General features: G+C 38.5%; 1 protein-coding gene across 1 annotated transcript in view; it reads right to left on the bottom strand.

Annotated features, from left to right (window-relative positions):
- Positions 1 to 22,340, bottom strand: part of syne2b (spectrin repeat containing, nuclear envelope 2b) — a 112,693-nt gene that overhangs the window by 40,832 nt on the left and 49,521 nt on the right. Inside the window, 17 exon segments of the mRNA XM_083540557.1 lie at positions 32 to 220; positions 593 to 730; positions 846 to 968; positions 1,077 to 1,206; positions 2,005 to 2,108; positions 2,588 to 2,707; positions 3,085 to 3,237; positions 9,234 to 9,398; positions 11,056 to 11,364; positions 14,132 to 14,233; positions 15,289 to 15,357; positions 17,118 to 17,276; positions 18,794 to 18,928; positions 20,194 to 20,286; positions 20,742 to 20,894; positions 20,992 to 21,096; positions 21,319 to 21,504. Coding sequence (XP_083396683.1) covers positions 32 to 220; positions 593 to 730; positions 846 to 968; positions 1,077 to 1,206; positions 2,005 to 2,108; positions 2,588 to 2,707; positions 3,085 to 3,237; positions 9,234 to 9,398; positions 11,056 to 11,364; positions 14,132 to 14,233; positions 15,289 to 15,357; positions 17,118 to 17,276; positions 18,794 to 18,928; positions 20,194 to 20,286; positions 20,742 to 20,894; positions 20,992 to 21,096; positions 21,319 to 21,504 — 2,433 coding nt within the window.

Below are 22,340 nucleotides of genomic sequence, written 5' to 3'. Positions count from 1 at the left end.
AACACAATGATCTGTGAGCACTCTCTCTAACCTGTCTCTGCAGAGTGTCTTTCAGCTGGGTCTGTTTTTCTGAGAGAACATTCTGGATCTCACAAACACGTTTTTGCAGCAGATCCACACACACACCGGCTGTAGGAACCACGGAGCCTAATGACCTGATGACCTCTGACCTCTGAGTGGTTAACTCTGCACTCAAAGTGCTGAGCTCTGCAGAGAAACTCTACAGAGGACATACAGACAGCAAGTGAGGAAACAGATAGATGGATCAATCAAGAGGTACCGTATGATTGTTCGAGGTATTGATGGATTGTAAGGAAACGTCAATATGGATGAATAAATTAATGGATTTTGTACATCTGATATAAGTCTGATGAGAAGAAATTGATGAGTGAATGAATGGACAAATCAATATAATGGATGGATAGATGGCTGGATTGGGAGAGTTAATATAAATGATGGATGGGTGGACAGTTACTGTAAATCTTATAAGAACCTTAAAGTTGTATGGATTAGTGTATAGATGGATGGATGGACCAGTAGGTTGAAGAAAGGAGGGATGGATGAATGGATAGATAGATGGATGGGTGTGTACCTGTAGCTGCTGCAGTTGTATTTGAGAGTCGGTGTGTGTGGCTCCTGCCTGAGAGACAAGTGTGTGAGAGAGACCGGAGAGAGAAAGCGTAATTCTACTCAACACCTCAAACAAACCCTCATCTGCCACCTGCACATCCTGCAAAGGGAGCGAGAGAGAGAGAGAGAGAGAGAGAGAGAGAGAGAGAGAGAGATGAGAGAGTGTTGGACTGTTAACCTGAGTGTGTTTGATTACGTGATCAGGAGTGTAATACACTTGGAGTTGTTGATGTTGCTGTGTCCCCCAGCTCTCGCAGGTGTGTGATGTGGGACTCAAGCTCCCGTAGACATGCAGCTCCGTCAGCATTGTTCCATACACACACAGGTGGAGGAGATTTCTGTAAACACACACACACACACACACACACACACACACACACACACACACTTACAATCTGAAAATATATTTAAGCATTAATCTGATTGATGTTTATTTGTGCAGAAACCTCCTCTTCCTGCTGCTCTTCTGCTTTCTGGCTGAGTCTCCTGTGGAGGTGAGTCCACTTCTTGTGAACTGACTCCACCCTTTCCTGTCTTTGCCCCTCCACCATCATCGGTGCTGCAGGTGTAAGCAGCCTGAAAATGTTGTTTTTTATTCAGAAACCGTAGTCATTTAAATTTTTCACTCACATCTTATAAAAGAACATTAATATTAAAGCCTTCCAAGTTTCATGCATTATTTCCCATCCACAGCAACTTTATGCGCAAAATAACTGGAACACCTGACTTTTACAGTCATATGTGGTTCTTCTCAAATTGTTAGCACAAAGTTGAAGGCACACAATTAAGTAGAACTTGTTTGGATGCAGCAGCATGAAATTGTTCCTTTACTTCAACCAGGAGACCCAAACCTGTTCTAGCATGCCAATGCCTCTGTACACAAACACAAAGCTCCATAAAGTTTTGCTTTATATGTGTTGGAGTGGAAGATCTCCTGCTATAGCGCTCCGACCTCAACTCTATTAAACACCTTAGGGATGACTGTGGGAACAATGATTGCCCCCCAGGCCTCCTCAGTTCACCTTGTAGCTGAATGAGCCCAAATCTCCACAAGCACACTAGAAAATCTACTGGCGCATCTTCCCAATAGAGAGAAAGTTAATGAGAACAGCAAGTGGAGACTAAAAGTGAAATGGGATGTTCAGAAAAGCGCATACAAATCTTAGTGGTCAGGTGTCCACTAAGCTTATTACTACTTAATTCTTAACAGTTGTAGAAATTTTAAGTTCCTCAAAATGTTTTAAAATTCTTTTTGAGTTTGTAGGTTTTATAGTGCATGTGTGTTAGAGGATGTATAACTCCAGAAGAGGAAGTGTGTGTATGTGTGTGTGTGTGTGTGTGTGTGTGTGTGTGTGTGTGTGTGTGTGTGGTTACCTCGGATTCTCCTCTGCACTTTGACTTTGCAGTCTGACTCTGATTCCCTGTGCTGCAATGATCTTCGTCAGATCTCTCTGCTCAATCAGACCCTGCTCTAACTCCTAAAACACACACACACACACACACACACACACACACACACACACACACCATTTTGCACATTAGGTAACTAAAGGTTGTACGTTACAACAGATGTAATGACAAATTATTTTATAAACATTTCCTCTTCAGATCATTAACCAGAACTCTAGAGGAAACATTTCTCCCAATTACAGTTTCTTTCTTATGTCCCTTATTCTGTCGAAATGCATTCTTTTCAAACCAGAGTGCAGAGTAAACTATCCAACGTAGCAAACATTTTCTTATCAAACATTAAAACTATTTATCTTAAGTAATGTAGGCAGCTAAATGATCTGCGAGGATGTGTTGTGAGGTAGCTGCATTATTTAGCAAACAGTTTTACAGAAACTACTTAACTAGTCATCCAGAGTGACTTGAAGAAGTTCTTTCCTTTTTCACTACCACTACTGGATCTTTTGAATTGCACAGAAGGCTAGGCTTGCAAAAGTGTGTGTGTTACCCTCTGCTGTTGCAGGCTACTCTGTCTAAAGAGTTTGGCCCTGTTCAAGCTCATCATCTCTTGAACGCTGTTGCTGCGCTTTAGCCGAGTCTGCGGGGGGCGCTCTCTCTCAGCACACACCTAAAACATGAAAAGTTAGTTCTCTTAAATTCAAGAGAAAGGACAAAACAAGGACCTTTCTGTAGCAGCAATAGCGTAATTGAGAACAGGAACTATGTGTGTTTGTGGACGTTCCACCACATGGCACTATAAATGGATAAAAAGTCACACAAAAAATGTCAGTGTAACTGTTTTCTGCAGTATGATATGGAGTAAACACCATGGGGACATGCTGTTATAGGAACATAATCAAGATAATTCACACATGTATGCACAGTTTGGTAAAGGACAACTGCTGATGAGGTAAAGACATTTATCATGCTAATGATCTGTCATATTAACCTGCTGTGTGTTTTAGCAGAGAACGAGAGTGTGTGTGTGTGTGTGTGTGTGTGTACCTTCTCCTCACTGTGCCTTTCCTGCAGCAGGAGTTGAAATGTCACCAGCTTGTTCTTCAGGAGCTGCAGTTTAGTGCTGAGTGATTTCTGCTCGTCTTCATGCCCTGTTGAAGACACACTGGCCACCTTTTGCTCAATCTCCACAAACATCTCCTGGACACACACACACACACAAACACACACACATACACGAGATAAATAAAGCTCAGTTCACCTTTTTTGCATATTCAAATTTAGTCCGCACTCTAACCTGAGTTGCTAACATTCACTTTCAGCAGACAAAACACATACATAACACATTGTTCCATTTGAAAATACGAAATTATTAAGGTAAATTTATGCTTCGTTCGGCGAATAAACTGTTCAACCTCATAACACATCAAGTCAACAGATCAAATGCTGAGGAAATTGAACAGGTAAAAACAAAGGGCTTGGTAGTTACAGCGGAATGGGATTGTGGGGAGGTCAAAGTCCACTCTGGAGACAGAGATGATTTATATATTGTCACGTATGGCACGTAAATGTGTGTGTATGTGAGAGAGTGCTTATGAAATGTCAGCAATATCTGGCTTCCTCACTATTAAATGAACTGAATATGTAAAAGCTATAAAAGCATTCACACTGCACTCTGTTGGCTTTTAGACTTTTTATAACCAAGCTTACTGGATCTTTTGCACTGGAACTTTAATGCAGGTATCAGATTACACACACACACACACACACACACACACACACACACACACACACACACACACACACACACACACACAAATACGACTGATGACAAATGATAATTGTAGCTAATTAACACCTAAACTTGTTCCTAACACACCTAACAGAAGTGAGGGTAAAGCAACAGTAGATCCTCTGACATATAAGCATATCTCAGTGTGTGTGCAGTGTATTATGCAAGGGAAAACACACAGAATGAACAGTGAAGCCACAATGGTGTCGTGAGATGCAAACACACACATAGTGGAAGTTATATTGACTACCATGCAATATATTTAGACACACAGAGACACATGAACAGAAGATGTGCAAAAGTAATCAAAGTCTATGGAATAATACACAAGGAGACACACACCCAGTCATAATGACTCAAGTCTAATATTAAAGACAAATATTGCCTCTGTGGTGTATATCCTAAAACTTGCAAATACACAAACACACACAGAGACAAAGAGAAGGTACACTATTGTCTAATATACTTGGACACACATACACATGAGCAAGAAGTGCAGTTGTACCTTAATGCCTACAGTGTTTTATACAGGGACAAACACAAACACACAAAAAAGTGAAGCTACAGTTTCTATAATGCAATTTTCTAAGGCACCAAACCACAATATCTGTCTCTATAGTGTATATTGTAGAATATAAGAATTTTCTCTCACACACACACACACACACACACACACACACACACACACACACACACACACACACACACACACACACACACACACACACACACACACACACACACACAGAGATACCAAGTTTAATCTACACTGTATATTGTGAAATATACTTTGACACACATAAAAACACATTAACTTATAGTACAACTGCATGTCTTGTTCATGACTATAGTGTAGTATACAACGACACAGACACACACACACACAAAAAGGGGAAGCTACAGTATCTATAATGCAATATACTAACGCACCAAACCACAATATCTGTAGTCTAATATGCGAGTCAAACTATGTCTCTATAGTGTATATTGTAAAATCTAAAATTTATTTCTCTCTCTCTCTCTCTCTCTCTCTCTCGCTCTCTCGCTCTCTCTTTCTCTCTCTCTTTCTCTCTCTCTCTCTCTCTCACACACACACACACCCCAAGACAAAGTGGAAGCTACACTGTCGATTGTGCAATATACTTAAACACACACACATGAACAAAAGAAGTGCACTTGTACTCTCAGTTGTCTATAGTGTAGAATACAAGGACACACACGCATGCGCAAACACTCACGCACACGCGCGCACAAAAGAGGAAGCCACAGTGTCTGTAGTAAAATATACTAAGGCACTTGTGTATAATGTCCACCATAAAAGAAGCATACATGTACACAAATGCAAAAACTACATAGTATAACACAAGAACACACACATACTGCAACTGAAAAAATGTGCGTCCACTATGGTAATATATTTGTAAGCATGCTATATTTACTTTCTAAATTATACAAATGACCCAACGTCATCATGTTATACTCATTTCACTAGCAGAGCAACTAACCATTTAAATAAATAACTACAGTAATTTTGCACACATTGTAATACACTAAAATGACAAATCTCTCATACTCTACTCCACAAGCCTTTAAACCCTTAAAATAATATGAAATAAAATGAACAAAAACACACACATTACATTTCACGCAAACACAAACAATAATAAGTCCTAAAGGGTGTGTTAGCATTCTTTCCATGGCTGCTTAATGAGGACTCAAGTTGCACAATTACCGCATCATATCCTTCCATCATGCAGAGACGTCCTGTAACGCAAAACCGGCTTTTAACTCACCAATAAATCTGAGATTACGAGTTAGTTTCGATTCAGAGGCCACATACTCGGTGCACAGTTACACGCTCGTCATGTTAATGTGGTGGTGAGTATAAGAGGATTGAGGAAATGTTGGTTTTCTTCAGGGTGCAGAGTTTCTCAATGCACTGACTCACTCATTTCTTCACAGCTATTGAGTCTGTGCATGGGCATGTGTGTGTGTGTGTGTGTGTGTGTGCGTGTGTGTGTGTGCGTGTGTGTGCGTGTGTGTGTGTGCGTGTGTGTGTGTGTGTGCGTGCGTGTGTGTGTGTGTGTGTGTATATATATATATATATATATATATATATATATATATATATATATATATATACAGTGGAGAAAATAAGTATTTGAACACCCTGCTATTTTGCAAGTTCTCCCACTTAGAAATCATGGAGGGGTCTGAAATTGTCATCGTAGGTGCATGTCCACTGTGAGAGACATAATCTAAAAAAAAAAATCCAGAAATCACAATATATGATTTTTAAACTATTTATTTGTATGATACAGCTGCAAATAAGTATTTGAACACCTGTCTATCAGCTAGAATTCTGACCCTCAAAGACCTGTTAGTCTGCCTTTAAAATGTCCACCTCCACTACATTTATTATCCTGAATTAGATGCACCTGTTTGAGGTCGTTAGCTGCATAAAGACACGTGTCCACCCCATACAATCAGTAAGAATCCAACTACTAACATGGCCAAGACCAAAAAGCTGTCCAAAGACACTAGAGACAAAATTGTACACCTCCACAAGGCTGGAAAGGGCTACGGGGAAATTGCCAAGCAGTTTGGTGAAAAAAAGGTCCACTGTTGGAGCAATCATTAGAAAATGAAAGACTGTCAATCTCCCTCGGACTGGGGCTCCATGCAAGATCTCACCTCGTGGGGTCTCAATGATCCTAAGGAAGGTGAGAAATCAGCCCAGAACTACACGGGAGGAGCTGGTCAATGACCTGAAAAGAGCTGGGACCACCGTTTCCAAGGTTACTGTTGGTAATACACTAAGACGTCATGGTTTGAAATCATGCATGGCACGAAAGGTTCCCCTGCTTAAATCAGCACATGTCCAGGCACGTCTTAAGTTTGCCAATGACCATTTGGATGATCCAGAGGAGTCATGGGAGAAAGTCATGTGGTCAGATGAGACCAAAATAGAACTTTTGGGTCATAATTCCACTAAACGAGTTTGGAGAAAGAAGAATGATGAGTACCATCCCAAGAACACCATCCCTACTGCGAAGCATGGTAGTAGCATCATGTGTTGGGGGTGTTTTTCTGCACATGGGACAGGGCGACTGCACTGTATTAAGAAGATGATGACCGGGGCCACGTATTGCGAGATTTTGGGGAACAACTTCCTTCCCTCAGTTAGAGCATTGAAGATGGGTCGAGGCTGGGTCTTCCAACATCACAATGACCCGAAGCACACAGCCAGGATAACCAAGGAGTGGCTCTGTAAGAAGCATATCAAGGTTCTGGCATGGCCTAGCCAGTCTCCAGACATAAACCCAATAGTGAATCTTTGGAGGGAGCTCAAACTCCGTGTTTCTCAGTGACAGGACAGAAACCTGACTGATCTAGAGAAGATCTGTGTGGAGGAGTGGGCCAAAATCCCTCCTGCAGTGTGTGCAAACCTGGTGAAAAACTACAGGAAACGTTTGACCTCTGTAATTGCAAACAAAGGCTCCTGTACCAAATATTAACATTGACTTTCTCAGGTGTACAAATACTTATTTGCAGCTGTATCATACAAATAAATAGTTAAAAAATCATACATTGTGATTTCTGGATTTTTTTAGATTATGTCTCTCACAATGGATATGCACCCACAATTTCAGACCCCTCCATGATTTCTAAGTGGGAGAACTTGCAAAATAGCAGGGTGTTCAAATACTTATTTCCTCACTGTATATATATATATATATATATATATATATATATATATATATATATATATATATATATATATATATATATATACATACACATACAGAATATATACAGTATGTATATATATATATATATATATATATATATATATATATATATATATATATATATACTGTAGAATGTATTGTATGAATGCATGAAAGGTGTGTGCATGTTTGTTGTATGTATTGTGTGTGTAGTGTGTGTGTGTGTGTGTTTGTGTGTGTATGTGTGTGTGTGCGGGAGGTAAAAAAGAGAACCCGAGACGTGTCAGTGCTGCACCCTGAAGACAAACAGCAAGTCCACAATAGCAAGTCTATTATTTCTTAATCCATCCACGAATCCTCTCACTCTGGCAGTAGTGAGTACAGAATTGACCTACACAGTGCTGAATTTACTCTGTTATTGTGTAGGCACATACATAAACCCATGGCCCAGCACCGCCCCTTTCACCTCAATGTGTCAGGAAAAAGTTCCTGGCTTTGACTGGCAGTGAAGTCTCCTTCCATTAATATAAACCAACATCTCACTTCTTACCAAACACTTTACCACAAAGAGCCTTTTTTAAAAATTCACTCTTAAATGTGGAGCTTCTGCCAGGTAAGACCCTATGAACGAGCGGTTACTGTGGAAACGGCAACTTTTATTAGTCAAATCTATTTAGCGACTGTGTGTTAATGAAAGTCAGACTGTTTGCATTAATAACTCTGGGTCAACACATCTGAATCTGATCAAACAGTTATCAGGCATGCATGCACACGCGCACACACACACACACACACATACACACACACACACACACACACACACACACACACACACACACACCTGTCTACACACTGCGACTTCCAAATTATAACTTCAGATTTTATTTGTAAGCACCGTGATGAATTATATTTTTAACTTTCTGCGATTAGCTTCAATATGATTTCTATTAATCATCTGATTATAAGTTCCTTTATAAATTCTTTATGAATAAAAAAATTAAGAATCTATCAGAAAGAAACTACAATTCTGTTCCCCCAGGATAGAAACAAAAACCTCAAAGGAACAATTAAAGATAACACAGAGAGCAAAAGACATCCTTTCGAAAGCACTGCCCCAGAGGCAAACATCTGCAGCATGCACTTTCTTACCACATACTTTGAATGATTTGTATAAAACATATTTACATCGCTTTTTTTTGTCCTTTGGTCAATTAACTCATCGAAAATCAGCACATTGGGTCCCAGCTCCGGAATTCAAAAAAATCCTCAGCCACAATCATTAACCAAAACTCTCACCCAAGGACCAGTAACCTAAACGGTTTTAAAATATTTATACACCATTGTTGATTTTTCATGAAAAACTATTACGTCAAAATAAGTTATAATAAAGAAAAATAAATAAAAAAACTGCCAAATAAATAAAACAGTAAATAAGCAGCAAAATAGAAACTACAATTATTAACATGAATAAATAAAATAAAGATTACAAAAATATATATATTTATAAATAAGTCAATAAGTCACGCAAATATAGCCAAATTAAAACACAACATAAAATGTTTAAACGAATACTTGTATATATACAAGAAAACATGACTGACTGATATATATAGTGATTTATTACACTGAAAATGTAAGTGTGTGTGTATGTGTGTTTATGTGACGGTACTCACCTGGCAGGTGTGCAGCTGTTCCTCGACACTTTGCTGCATGCTGCTGTGTAGAGTCAGCTGGGCCTTTTCCAGCCAGAGCTCCATCTGTGCAGCTCTTTCATGGCAGGAAAGGAGCGATCCGTCAAGGGGGGGAGTTTCACCCAAGTGCCAGGGTTTAACTTCAGCCTACAGCGACAAACACGACAGATAATGAACAGAAAGAGAGAACGAGAGGCAGGGAACACGAGGAAGAAACAGAAAGGCAGAGAGCGAGCCGGGTAACACAGGTAGCTCACGTGTGTTTATATAAATGTCTAAACCACTGGGTGTGTTTAAACCCCTGAGAGGACCAGAAATACTGCTTTATTCTTGCGCGCACACACACACACACACACACACACACACATATCTGTTGTCTGATCTAGTGTCTGTCTCTTTGCACCCTACAATGAATGACAATCTTCCTTATAGTTTCTTCACTGACTGACATAAGTGCGCACACACACACACACACACATATATACACAAACACACACTCCTTACACCACTCTCGTTCTCCGTCTCCCTCATGTTTTGACTCTTTTACTTTTGCCACCTCTGTTTTTTACCCCTTCACATCGCCCCACCCACCCGTGGCTAAAATTACTTCCTGAAAGCACTGGTCGGTTTCATAGTCAGCTCCAGTGACAAGGAAGAAAATAAAGACACACACACACACACACACACACACACACACACTTGACTCTGGGCAAAAAGTCCATTGTGGGTGCGAGAAATTTTTCACTTCTCGAATTAGCCAACATTCTCATATATTTCTACAAGAGCCCAGAGTTATACCATGTGACTCCATACTTTCACACTACATAAATTTTTCACATCAATAATATATAATGCTTTATGAATTAGACTCATCAGTGTGTGTGTATGTGTGTGTGTGTGTGTGTGTGTGTGTGTGTTGATTCAGGAAGAAAGACATTCATTTCTGTGAGTCTGTGGGATTAATTTTAACGCCACTGCTGCAGGGAAATAAAAGTTAACAATTAATACAATTATTGGTAACTCACCAGAGCACAAAAAACCCCCACTTAAATACACTACATTTAATACATAAAAAAAATCTACTATTCCATTAAACAGATTCTACATAGAAACCTGCATCATATATTTCTATCTTTATAACAACTGCATGATGTTAATGGTTGTTAATATATTTCTTTATTGTATTATAATAGAGTTGATAACCTAAGCACTGGCTCAGGTTTGTAAAACTCATCCCAATACACACAAGGTCTACTTTCACCCGCTAGTCATTTGTACCCTGTCAGAAACTCCAAAGGGTTTAAGATGTCTAAAATAGAAGACCCTGACATTTACTACAGCGGCGATATTGCTGTGCACAACCGAATCCTGGCCTCAATAAAGCGGCGCCTGGGCTGCATCATAACTTTAATAAGATGCCTGAGAGGAGGAGATGATCCTGGATTGAGCCACTCTAATGTATATTACGATTCTTCCAAATGTATTTGTGGGTGTTGAATATAACATATACAGCACATGCAATGATGTGTGTAAAATAACTTAAGTAAAAACTGCAGTCATGATGACCATTAAAGGTGAACAATACAGTAATATGCTTAAAAATGAATAAAAAGTTGACTGATAATCTGGGTTTTTTTTGCATTATAGTTTAGTTGTGAGTCAGTACTGAACGAAATCATAATTAAAGTTTTTATTGGTAGTTCACGCTAACACAGGGGCATAGTGTGTTAGCATATGAGTTCAGGATGAGTATGGTAGATTTTGGGCACTACACATCAAGAGCAAAAAAAAAAACCCTGCTTACCAAGTCCTCCGCCGTTCTCTCACGACGGTTTGTAAATGTCGGTGCAGAAAGGACTGGCGCATGTGGTCCCTGATCTGACACTATAACACTGTGTTTGTCTTTGGAGGCTGAGCCCGGAGACTTTAACTCTTCTCGTCTGAACGGCTCTCCAGCTGAACTGTTCATGACCTGGAATGGAGTTACGGTTCCCTGAGAGTTTGTGGTTTCTACATGAGTGTGTGTACACTTTCTAAACCTAGATTGTGTGCTGCTGGTGTGTGTCTTCAGCCTCTCTGACTCGATTTGCTTCCCCTTCCATGCACCCCGTTCCTAACATACAGAAAGAGAAAGAAAGACGACCGTGGGGTAGATTTTTTTGAGGGTTTATTATTATTTTTTATTTATTTATTTTTTATCATTTATTTGTTTTCAAATCAGACAAAATTGTTCACAAAAGGTGGAAGCGGGATGAAGAAACAGAGAGCATGCACAAGCTTTAGAGCTACATCATCAGTGCATTTACACGGAAAATGACGAATGATAGAAATAAATAAATAAATAAAGGAATAAATAAATAAAAAGCACTTTATTTTCCTGAATGCATTTCAGCAACCTATATTTAAGAAGAAAGAATGTGTAATTGTACACTAGGCACATTGAACTATTTTGTTATTTAAACACAGTGTGGGGGAAATCCCTAATTTTATTTATCAGCATCAGGCAAAGCAAGCTTTTAAATCTCACGAATAGAAATTGTAAGGCACTGCTCATATAATACACACTGCTGGAATTATACTAAATGGCATAGGCAAAACACAAAAGTGAATCATGTGCTATAAAACTAATTTAGAAAAGCACTGACATTATATTTTTAGTAAAACTGAAGACAATGCTGAAAGTAACATGGAGTTACGGTCAGAAATTCTCTGCTGGAGTCTAACAACACAATAAGAACAAGGCATGTGCCTACTGTATGCCTATTCTGTACATGTTATATACTGTATTAGATTTATAAAGTGCATACAAAAGCATAAAAAATTATCTGAAATATTCATGATGCACTAAAATTTCCAAAATTAGTCTTAATATTTTCTCAAGCACAGTATAATTTATAAAACAAGGTGTTCAATCCTTTAGACACCTCTAAACAAATAATCCGATCAAAAGTTTATTTCAGAAATTAAATATTTTTACACCACAGCACTTGCAGTATCTCACAAAAGTAAATACACCCCTCACATTTCAGCAACCATTTTATATCTTCTCAAGGGACAATACTACAGAAATGAAATTGGATATATTTTACAGTAGTCAGTGTGCAGTTTGAATAGCAGTACAGATTTACTATCCTCGGATTATAACTCAACATACAGCCATTATTCTCAAAATAACTGCCAACAAAACTGAGTAAACCCTAAGTAAACATGTCAAAACTGTGTCCAAAGTGTCAATATTTTGTATGAGCACGATCGTTATCTCGCACTGCCTTAATCCTCCTGGGCATGGACTTCACCAGAGCTGCACAGGTTGTTGCTGGGATCCTCTTTCACTCCTCCATAATGACATCACAGAGCTGCTGGATGTTAGACACATGGTGCCCACAGGTGCTTTATAGGGTTCAGGTCTAGAGACATACTTGACCACTTCATCACCTTCATCTCCAGCTTCCTCAGCAAGGCAGTTGTCATCTTGGTGGTGTGTTTGGGTTTGTTATTATGTCTTAAAACTGCGGGTTGACAGTGTATGTTTTACTCAATGTTTCCCCAAATGACTTGCAGCTCTCCAGTACCAGCAGCACTCATGCAGCCCCAGAACATGATGCTACCACCACCATGCTTGACTGTAGGCAAACACAGTTTTCTTGGTTCTCCTCACCAGGGTGTCACCACACATGCTGGACACTATCTTTGCCAAACAAATTTATTCTCATCAGACCACAGGACATGGTGCCAAAATTTCATGCTCTTGGATAGGTTGTCTTCAGCAAATTGTGTGCAAGCAAACTTGCGAGCCAGCTCCAGAAGAGGCTTTCTTCTGGGAGGACAACCATGCAAACCGACTTGTTGCACAGAGTTTCTTTGGCATGAGGTGCCATGTTAAACATCCAGTCAGTATGAGAGAATTGTACTCAAAGTACCAAATTTTAACTGCTCTAAAACAAGATAAACAAATTTGTATAGTCCTGTCAAGCAGACAAAATAAACATAAACATGATGAATAGGACATGAGGCTTTGCACAGTTACACAATGTACAGCTGTTATCACTTTTGTTGGCAGTTATTTTGACAATAATGGCTGTATGTTGAGTTATTTTCAGAGGACAGTAAATCTGAACTTGTATACAAGCTGCACATTGACTAAAAATGAAACTTGGATACATTTTAGAGTATAGTATTGTCCCTTGAGAAGATACGGAAATGGTTGCTGAAATGTGAGTGGTGTGCTCACTTTTGTGACATACTGTTTGACTGTTCTATTTTGATTGGACAGAAGGTGCTAATTAATTTCCTAGCTGTGGCAGAACTGTAGCAGCAAATCACAGGTTTGCATTACCTGGCAAATCCTAATAGCTTATTGCTCATTTAGCTTTTTTATGGAAAGAGTCTCCAGTTTCAGAGATCTGCAACATTCAGTGGGGATCTTTTACAGTTCTTTAAATGGATATAAAAAAAGGACAAGGTATTATTCATTATAAATCTTTCATAAGAAAAAATATTTTATATGATGCTATTATTGGCAAATTGCTGAGACATAAGAGGAATAAAACCCTCCGACAAAAAAAATTGAGAATGTCTAGGATGTAAACTAAATTTTTGGCTCATCATAATCCTGCCTTTGATAAAATACCAAAGGCCCCATGTAAATGCACTGCACTTAAAAGTCATAAGCATGTTCTAGAATGATTCGGGTGGACAGGTTCTAGAAGGCGGGTCTAATTCTAGAATGTTTCAGATGTACAGGTTCTAGAAGGCGAGTGTATTTCTAGAAGATCAACAACTTCAGTAAAAAGAGAGCTCTAGCACTAAGAGACAACACACTTCTGCTGGCCTCCGGAAGGAGACGTGGAGCGTTCTTTAACGAATGGGGTATTGGTTACCAGCTCTCTGGGGGGAGATTGGGTTCTCACAGAGGCTTCTGGTATAGATGCAGCTTCAGGGTCGCCCGATTCCAGGGGGGCGACAAGCTCGCTTTCAGCTGCCTGAAGAAAGTAACAGCAATCAGGTTAGACAAGTTTAAAAATTCAGTCACACAAACAAGCAAAACACCATTTTGTCCTCACTTGGTGCTAAAACTGTCTTCTTTCATATTCTTGAAGTTTTGATCATCACAAAATGAACAGCAGTGACTGATAGTGAAATAAAATTATGCCGTCATGAAAAACAGCCTAACGGGTACCTTATTATTATAGATTATATATTAGTATACCTTAAATTAGCTTGCAGTTTCTCATATATTTTGTTAAGTTCCACACTCCTTTATAACATCTAAGATTTTTGCTAAAACATTTTCTCCTATTAAATTATGACAGCTGTTATTAAGGGTCTATGTACTTGTTATATTGACAGGGCCTAAATAACACTTCTATGCAAAAGCCCCTTACATCAGAAACAAAAATATAAACCCAAAAATAAACAAAAGTTTTAAAGTTTCACATATATATTAAAATAAGTTCCATGACAGCTCAGGCTTTATGTATCAGCTGTTAATAAGGGCTTATGTAGGCTACTAGGATGTAGGATACCTTCATAGAGGTATATGTGCTTTTAAATTAGGCATCATGACAGGCTTGTATAGGTGTTATAATGAATGAACGCTTGAAGTGGCTACAAACCCCTCAGGAGACATGAATTAATGGGTTAATTGATTGAGGGTTTATATAGCTGTTATTAAGGGTTTATATAGATAGCGTTATATAGCTGTCATGTCAGCTTTTGAATACTGACAAATTATTGACTATAGTAATGTCAATTTGGCATAAAATAGTAATCTGGAAAATGTGACTTCAAAGTGTTTATATGTGTTTCTGTTGGATGCCATGAAAGGCTTATGTAGGTGTAAATTCATACCTATAATACATTATTAATAATGATACATCGTTTTATTTATCATGTAATTTTAAAAATTTTAGTATTGCTTGGTCCTGTTACTTTTGTGTTACAAAAATCTTGGGAGTTTTGATCTGCAGATACCACAGTTGAGAATGGGCTAATTACATAAAGATAAACAAAGCAAAAAAGCTTTCAAAAGGTTTACCTCTGCATCTGATTCTCTCCTTTCCTGCTGTGTCGAGTCAGCAGGAGCCGTTTCTCCGCTCTCGGTGTCCTACGTAGTAAAAACATTAGTCAGTATAAAGTTTGGCTTTCTAACTCAGAGTGGTGTAAAAACCCAGCAGGCTCGGTGAGTAAATATTCATGAGCTTTATTTGCATTCCCAAAGTTCTCAAATACACACTGCAACCGTGAGGGGAAAAGTGAGCAGTCAGACAAAGACCATGGAGGACGATGAAAGTGTGACTGCGGGGCCATCTACAGGTGGAAGAGAAAACGCATGCACATGGCTAGTGCGGAAAACCAAAACATCTCAAATGTATCGTAAATGACATTACAATAAAAAAAAAAATTAAAAAAAAGTGATATAAGGTGAGCAAACAAACAATTAAATATCAGATCCAGGCAGAGGAAAGATAGGAGTACATGAAGAAGACAAAAAAGTAAACTCTAATCAATAAAAGAAAAGAATAGACTGAGACCATTGATATACAGCTCGAGACACAGTCAAGTTGGGTTATGATTTTAACCAGACACAAAAATCAGCATATACCCTCAGAATCAGCGTATGCACCACACACCTACATTTCTTCTACGTTTTTAATAATTTTGATAAAATGCTAGTTAAATATCATGCTAGCGACTGCATAATACAGCTAGCTAACATGTGCCTCAACACACAACGTATTATACAAAGTATTGTTTAGCAAAAATGTCTTGAAGTCACCATTCAATAATTATGTAGAGTAATAATCTGGAGATTTTTTTCCCACTTTCATCACTTATGAAGTCTCCCTTAAGTTTCTTCTGTAAGAATACAAGGCAGCACATCTTAAACATATGACTGTAAAAGTCAGGTTTCCCTTGTCAATATCGTATATGTGGTTCTTCCTCAAACTTCACACAAAGTTGGGGATACACAGTTGTATTGAATGTCTTCAGATGTGGTAACACAAAATTAAACAAAAATAAAAAAACAAGGAGACCCAAACCTGTTGCAGCATGACAATGCCCTGTGCATAAAGCCAGCTCCATAAACATATGCTTTACATGGGGTGGAGTGGAAGATCTCCAGCTATAGAGCTCTGACCTCAACCCTATTGAACACCTATAGGATAAATTGGAACACTGAATGCACCACAGGCCTCCTCACTTCACCTACATCAGTACCTGACATTACTAACACTCTAGTGGCTGAATGAGAACAAATCTCCACAAGCACATTATAAAATCTAGTGGACCATCTTCCCAGAAGAATGGCGTTTATTATAACAGCAAACAAGGACTAAATGTTGAATTAGATGGACATACCATCCTTATGCTCAGGTATCCACAAACCTTTGTCCATATATTTTATTGTATTGTCTTTTTTTTTTTTTCAATCAAGGGTCATTATAATCTTTTGAAAAAATAAAGTTCAACTGCACCCTAAATATACCGTTGCATTTAAAAGGTCTCATTATTAAAGAACAATTTCTCTATTTAAAAAAATTTAAATGTTGAACATCCCAAAAAGATTTGATCTAATGTTCTAAGATCTCTTTCATAATTATTAAGCAGGAAATTGGTTAGTTCACACACAGCGTTGCGCTTCATTTAAAAAAAAAAAAAAAACAGCAATAAAGACAGAAGAAAGTCGCCTAGAGAGATGTGGTGCTCTGGGTGGAGAAATGTGTGATGAGCAAAATGTGACACAAAACAGTGAAGAAGAAGCATTGACAGAAGACGAGGAAGAAGAATGAACTGATGTAGAGAAATGGAAGAGATGAGGACACGGAAGAGGATTATTCTCCTCCTGGAACATCCTTCTTTTACCTCCTTGTTACAACTCATCACTCTCTCACAGCCTGCAGCACTAGGAGGTCCTCTCATCCCTTCATCATCATCTCTTGCATCTTCATAGAAATCATCATCATCAGTGTCTTCTCTTACGTCCACATATATTTCCTCCTCCTCTTCCACATGCCCTAGCTTCTGTCATGTTAAACACACACATACACATGTATATTACTATCTACACTACACCTAACCCTAACCTCACCTCAGTAAAAGAACTCAAAACCTAAATCTCACTGAGACGTTCCTCTTCTCATCATCTTTTCATCTAATTAAATCTTCATGAGATTTTCCTCCTAAGGAACCTCCTGTTTGAAGACAGTGATTAGTCCCCAAAGTTAATAGGTATCAAACAGACCAGATATATATTATATGAGTTTGTAATTACACAGTAAAGTTAACTTTTTTTTTGCAAACACTGCAGTATGAAAGCTTTTCCACTTAGAAGGCAGATATTTTGTCAGTGTTTTTTATCTGAAATATAAGTGTAGTATGAGTTTGATTAGTTATACATATAGTATATACCAGTGGCAGGCTATTCATTTGGTACCGGGGCCTTCAATGGGGACTTAATCCACCACTTAATACCACTACTATCACATTACAATTATACTAATCAATACTATACAAAAACGCAATATAACAACGCGTGGCATTATAGAGAGAGGCATTTCACATATTGAGGGTGAATACCATTTTACTAAAGCAAGCTCCAAACCTCTACACTACAACCACAACTGTGCATCTGGAGCAGTTCAGAATCAATATTTGTCTAAGTACATGACAAAAACATTACAAATTCAAATAAAATACAACTTACTCACCAAAAATGCAGACTCATAAGCCAGTGGTACCGCTCGTATTCACTGGTCTGGAAGTGGTGAACAAACCCTTTCCCAGGCTGAGACAAGCTAGTTAGCTTCAGGGCTGGCTGACCTCTCCTTACGATGTCTAGCTTTTCTTAAAAATGTATTTTTAAAAATGTCCAAAACCAAATCAATTTCTCTTCCTCCGTAGGCATAAAAAAAATCTAATTTTAGATTTATTAATGTGTATTAATGTGTTTTGCTAGTCGAACTTGGCTTGTAATTGTTTTTTTTCTCTCTGACCAACCATTCAGAGGACATGTTGCTGAAAATGCTGATGCTATTCTGGGCCAGCTAGCTGTGAGACGAATTTGAAATCTGATTGGTTAAAGAAACAGACCCATTGCTAATAGAGACTACGGTAAAAAGGCCAGCAGTACAGACTTTGAAGGCCCTGGGCAGATTAGATTGACATGGCAGCACATAGAGGCTGAAATCTGATTGGACAAAAAAAATCCAACATCCACATCCACGTACTGAAAGCAGTGCAGCCAAGAGAAACGCTATGAAATAAAGACAATAGACTGTTGGAAATAAATTAATACAATCTCATGGAACAAATATTAGAATTTAGGTTGTAAATGTGGGTCAGTGCTTCTGATAGGGCCAACAAAGCCTTCTCTGCCGGTCTAAACACTGACGGCCCACCACTGATATATACACAACACATAACAGACACTGTCAACAATTTTCTATTTTATGTAATATTGTATGTCATGATGTGTGTGTGTGTGTGTGTGTGTGTGTGTGTGTGTGTGTGTGTGTGTGTGTGTGTGTGTGTATGTTAACCTGTGTATGAACTGATGATTCAACTTTTTGTTCAAGTGTTGCCTCTTTTACACTCATCAGAACAGCTCCGGATCGTGTCAACACATCGTCCATCACACGGACAATCTCCACCTGCCCCTGCTCCAAAACACTGTCCTAAACACACACAAAAAGCCGGCATGAATTTTTGATTTCTGCATCAGAAATCTGTTCTGTTAAAAATATTAATAAATAAAAAAACTTTACACACATATGTAGATATATAAAAAAAATTTATTTTAATAATAATTATTCTTTTTTATTATATAAATGTTAATATTAACACAATTAAATAAATAAAATTAATTGAAGTACAAAAATTTTTTATGTCGGAGTTTATTAGAGGCACAGCGCATGTAGGACGTTTTTGGATTCAAGATGAGGGAGACAAGATTGAGATGGTTTGGACATGTGCAGAGGAGGGACATGGGGTATGTCTGTAGGAGAATGCTGAGGATGGAGCCACCAGGAAGGAGGAAAAGAGGAAGACCAAAGAGGAGGATTATGGATGTGGTGAGGAAAGACATGCAGGTGGTTGGGGTAAAAGAAGCAGATGTACAGGACAGGGGTATGGGGAAGATGATCAAAGCATGATGTTGCCACCACCATGTTGCACTTTAGGGATGGTATTGACCAGGTGATTTGCAGTGCCTGGTTTCCTCCAGACATGGCCAAACTTCAGGCAGGCTGTCATGTGTCTTCCATGTAGGCCTGATTGGTGGAGTGCTGCAGAGAAAGTTGTTCTGAAAGATTCTTCTCTCCCAACAAAGAAACACAGGAGCTCTTTTAGAGTGACAATCAGGTTCTTGTTCATCTCCCTGACCCCGATCACTCGGTTAGGGAGAGTACTGGTGGTTCCAAACATCTTCCATTTACAGATGATGGAGGCCACTGTGCTTATTGGGACCTTCAATGCTGCAGAAATTTTTTCTATACCCTTCCCTATATATGTGCCTCGATAGAATCCTGTCTTGGAGGTCTACAGACAATTCCTTGGACTTCATGGCTTGGTTTGTGCTCCGACACACACTGTTAACTGTGGGACCTCATATAGACAGGTGTGTGCCTTTTCAAATCATGTCCAATCAACTGAATTTATCACAGGTGGGATCAAGTTGAAGAAACATCTTAAAGATGATTAGTAAAAACAGGATGCACCTAAGCTCAATTTTGAGTGTCATGGTAAACGATGTGAATATTTATATGATTTTTTGCATAAAAAAAATAATAATTTTTAAAAGTTTTAAACAAACTTCTTTCACATTGTTTCACACACACAGATTTATAAAATGTACGTCTTTCAGCTATCTATTTTTATTTTTTATAGCTTTTTATTTCTATGAACTAATCGAGAATAAGAAATGTAATCGTAGTGTCTGTACCTGAGGTTCTTCTTCTACAATAGTGGGAGGAACGCGGAGTGTGGAGGAAATCTCGCATTGCTCTGATACCACAACAGTGTGCTCCATTGCCAACTAAAAGGAGAAATAGCAAATTAATGCAAAGTATCGAAGTGCATGCATGTGTGATGATATAGCCCAGCTAGCTATTTTTCTTTTTTTATTTTACTATAAAATAATGGTTTTACTACACAAAGGATTTGAGTGCACAATGTAAGTTTTTAGTTGCACTAAGAATGTATTTAGGTTAGCTAACAATAATGGTACGTCACTGGCTGAGGTTTAGATAATTAAGTTTAATGAAATATTTAATTATATCTAGTATTCTAAAGCAGTATTTGAGGGGACTTTATTCATGAACAAATTAGAGATTTGCTGAACTGTAGTGACCTTAGCAATGCTCTTGTCAACAGTCTGAGCTACAAGCTTCAGAATCTTGTTAGAAGTCAATAAAAGTACATTAGGCAGATTTTTGGCCTTCAAAATTTGTACCACACACAAGTGTGCGTTTAGTAAATGTGTGTGCTCACCTGCTCTAGCTCCAATAGTTTATTCAGTAGTAAGTCAGCACGACTGAACACAGTGAGTGTGCTTTCTGCTCCTTCTGGCAAACGAAGTCCAGTCTTGCAGCTCTTCAGCTCGTCTACTGTCCTCTTCATCAGCTCAATCCTGTTTATTGCAGCCTAATTGGAAAAAAAGGACCGATAATTAAATTATGGTAACTCTTTTCACAAAAAAAATAAAAAAAACCCCCGAAAAATGCTTAAAACTCGCACGTACCCTAAATTTGTCTTGGCTGATGCCTTGCTTTGAGGTGAGTGCTGGTCTGAGATCAGACACGTCGTTTTCCATGATCCTGACCTCAGACTCCATGGCATCCACTTCCTGTGATGGAAGTACAGCAGCAAAGTGTCACATCCGACATAGTAAACAAATTAAAGAAACTTTCAGACATGGATGTGAACTGTACAGTAGTCACATCGATCTGTTTAGTGCACAGCAGGAGAGGGAAGCTTGGAATACAGTTTAGCATTAACGATTTATGACAGTTTATGTATTTATTTTGAATAAAATAAGGATAAATAGTTTTAATATATCGACACTCACAGCTGCAGCATGCTCTAACGTTTTTAGAGGCTCCAGCAGGCTGCTCTGCATGTCCGCTACACGCCGGTCTGCTTCAAGCAGCTCTTTCTGAAGTCCGCCCACATCACACACACTAGCCATCTCCTTTAACACACACTCAAATCCCTGTAAAGTCTGGCGAATCTGCGCCGAGTCGTCAAGGACCATCTGCAAAGGTATATTTGGCTAATGAACAGAAAATAAAATGGAAACCTATCTTACTATAGTAAGTGTGTGCTTGTGCTCTACTTGGAAATGTTATTGTACAGTATAGTTATGTAGCACTGACAAGTTCACAAAAAGGCAAGTTCAAAAGCTGTGTCAGTATTTATGCTGTGAAAGTTACATGTATTCAGTATTGGATAACGTGAGATAGAAAAAGTTTTATATATACACTATATTGCCAAAAGTTTGCAGACACCTATAAGTATGGTATGTGTTTTTGAGCATTGCTTTCAACATTTAGTCCCATTTGCTTTTATAATTTACTCTGCTCTTCTGGGAAGATGTTCCACTAGAGTTTGGAGTGTGCTTTTGGAAATTTGTGGTTATCAGCCACAAGGGTGTAAGTAAAGTCAGGTGGGTGAGGTAAGGTGAGGAGGCCTGGGGTGCAGTCAGCGTTCCAATTCATCCCAAAGGTGTTCAGTGGGGTTGAGATCAGAGCTCTATAGCAGACCACTCAAGATCTTTCTCTTCAAACCATATCTTCATGGAGCTCGCTTTTTGTACACAGGGGCATTGCCATACTGGAACAGGTTTGGGCTTCCAAGTGCAAGTAAACACAAGATTTTATTATGCCGCATCCTAAGATGTCCTATACAATTGTGTGCCTCCAGATTTGTGGTAACAGTTGGGTGAAGAACCACATGAAAGGAAAGGTCAGGTGTCCCAATAATTTTGTCCATATAGTGTATATATATATATATATATATATATATATATATATATATATATATATATATATATATATATATATATATATATATAAAATTTTTTGGCTTTAT

Source organism: Silurus aristotelis (assembly GCF_946808225.1).
Source record: "Silurus aristotelis genome assembly, chromosome: 4".
Classification (NCBI taxonomy): domain Eukaryota; kingdom Metazoa; phylum Chordata; class Actinopteri; order Siluriformes; family Siluridae; genus Silurus; species Silurus aristotelis.
This window is presented reverse-complemented; position numbering and strand designations above follow the sequence as displayed.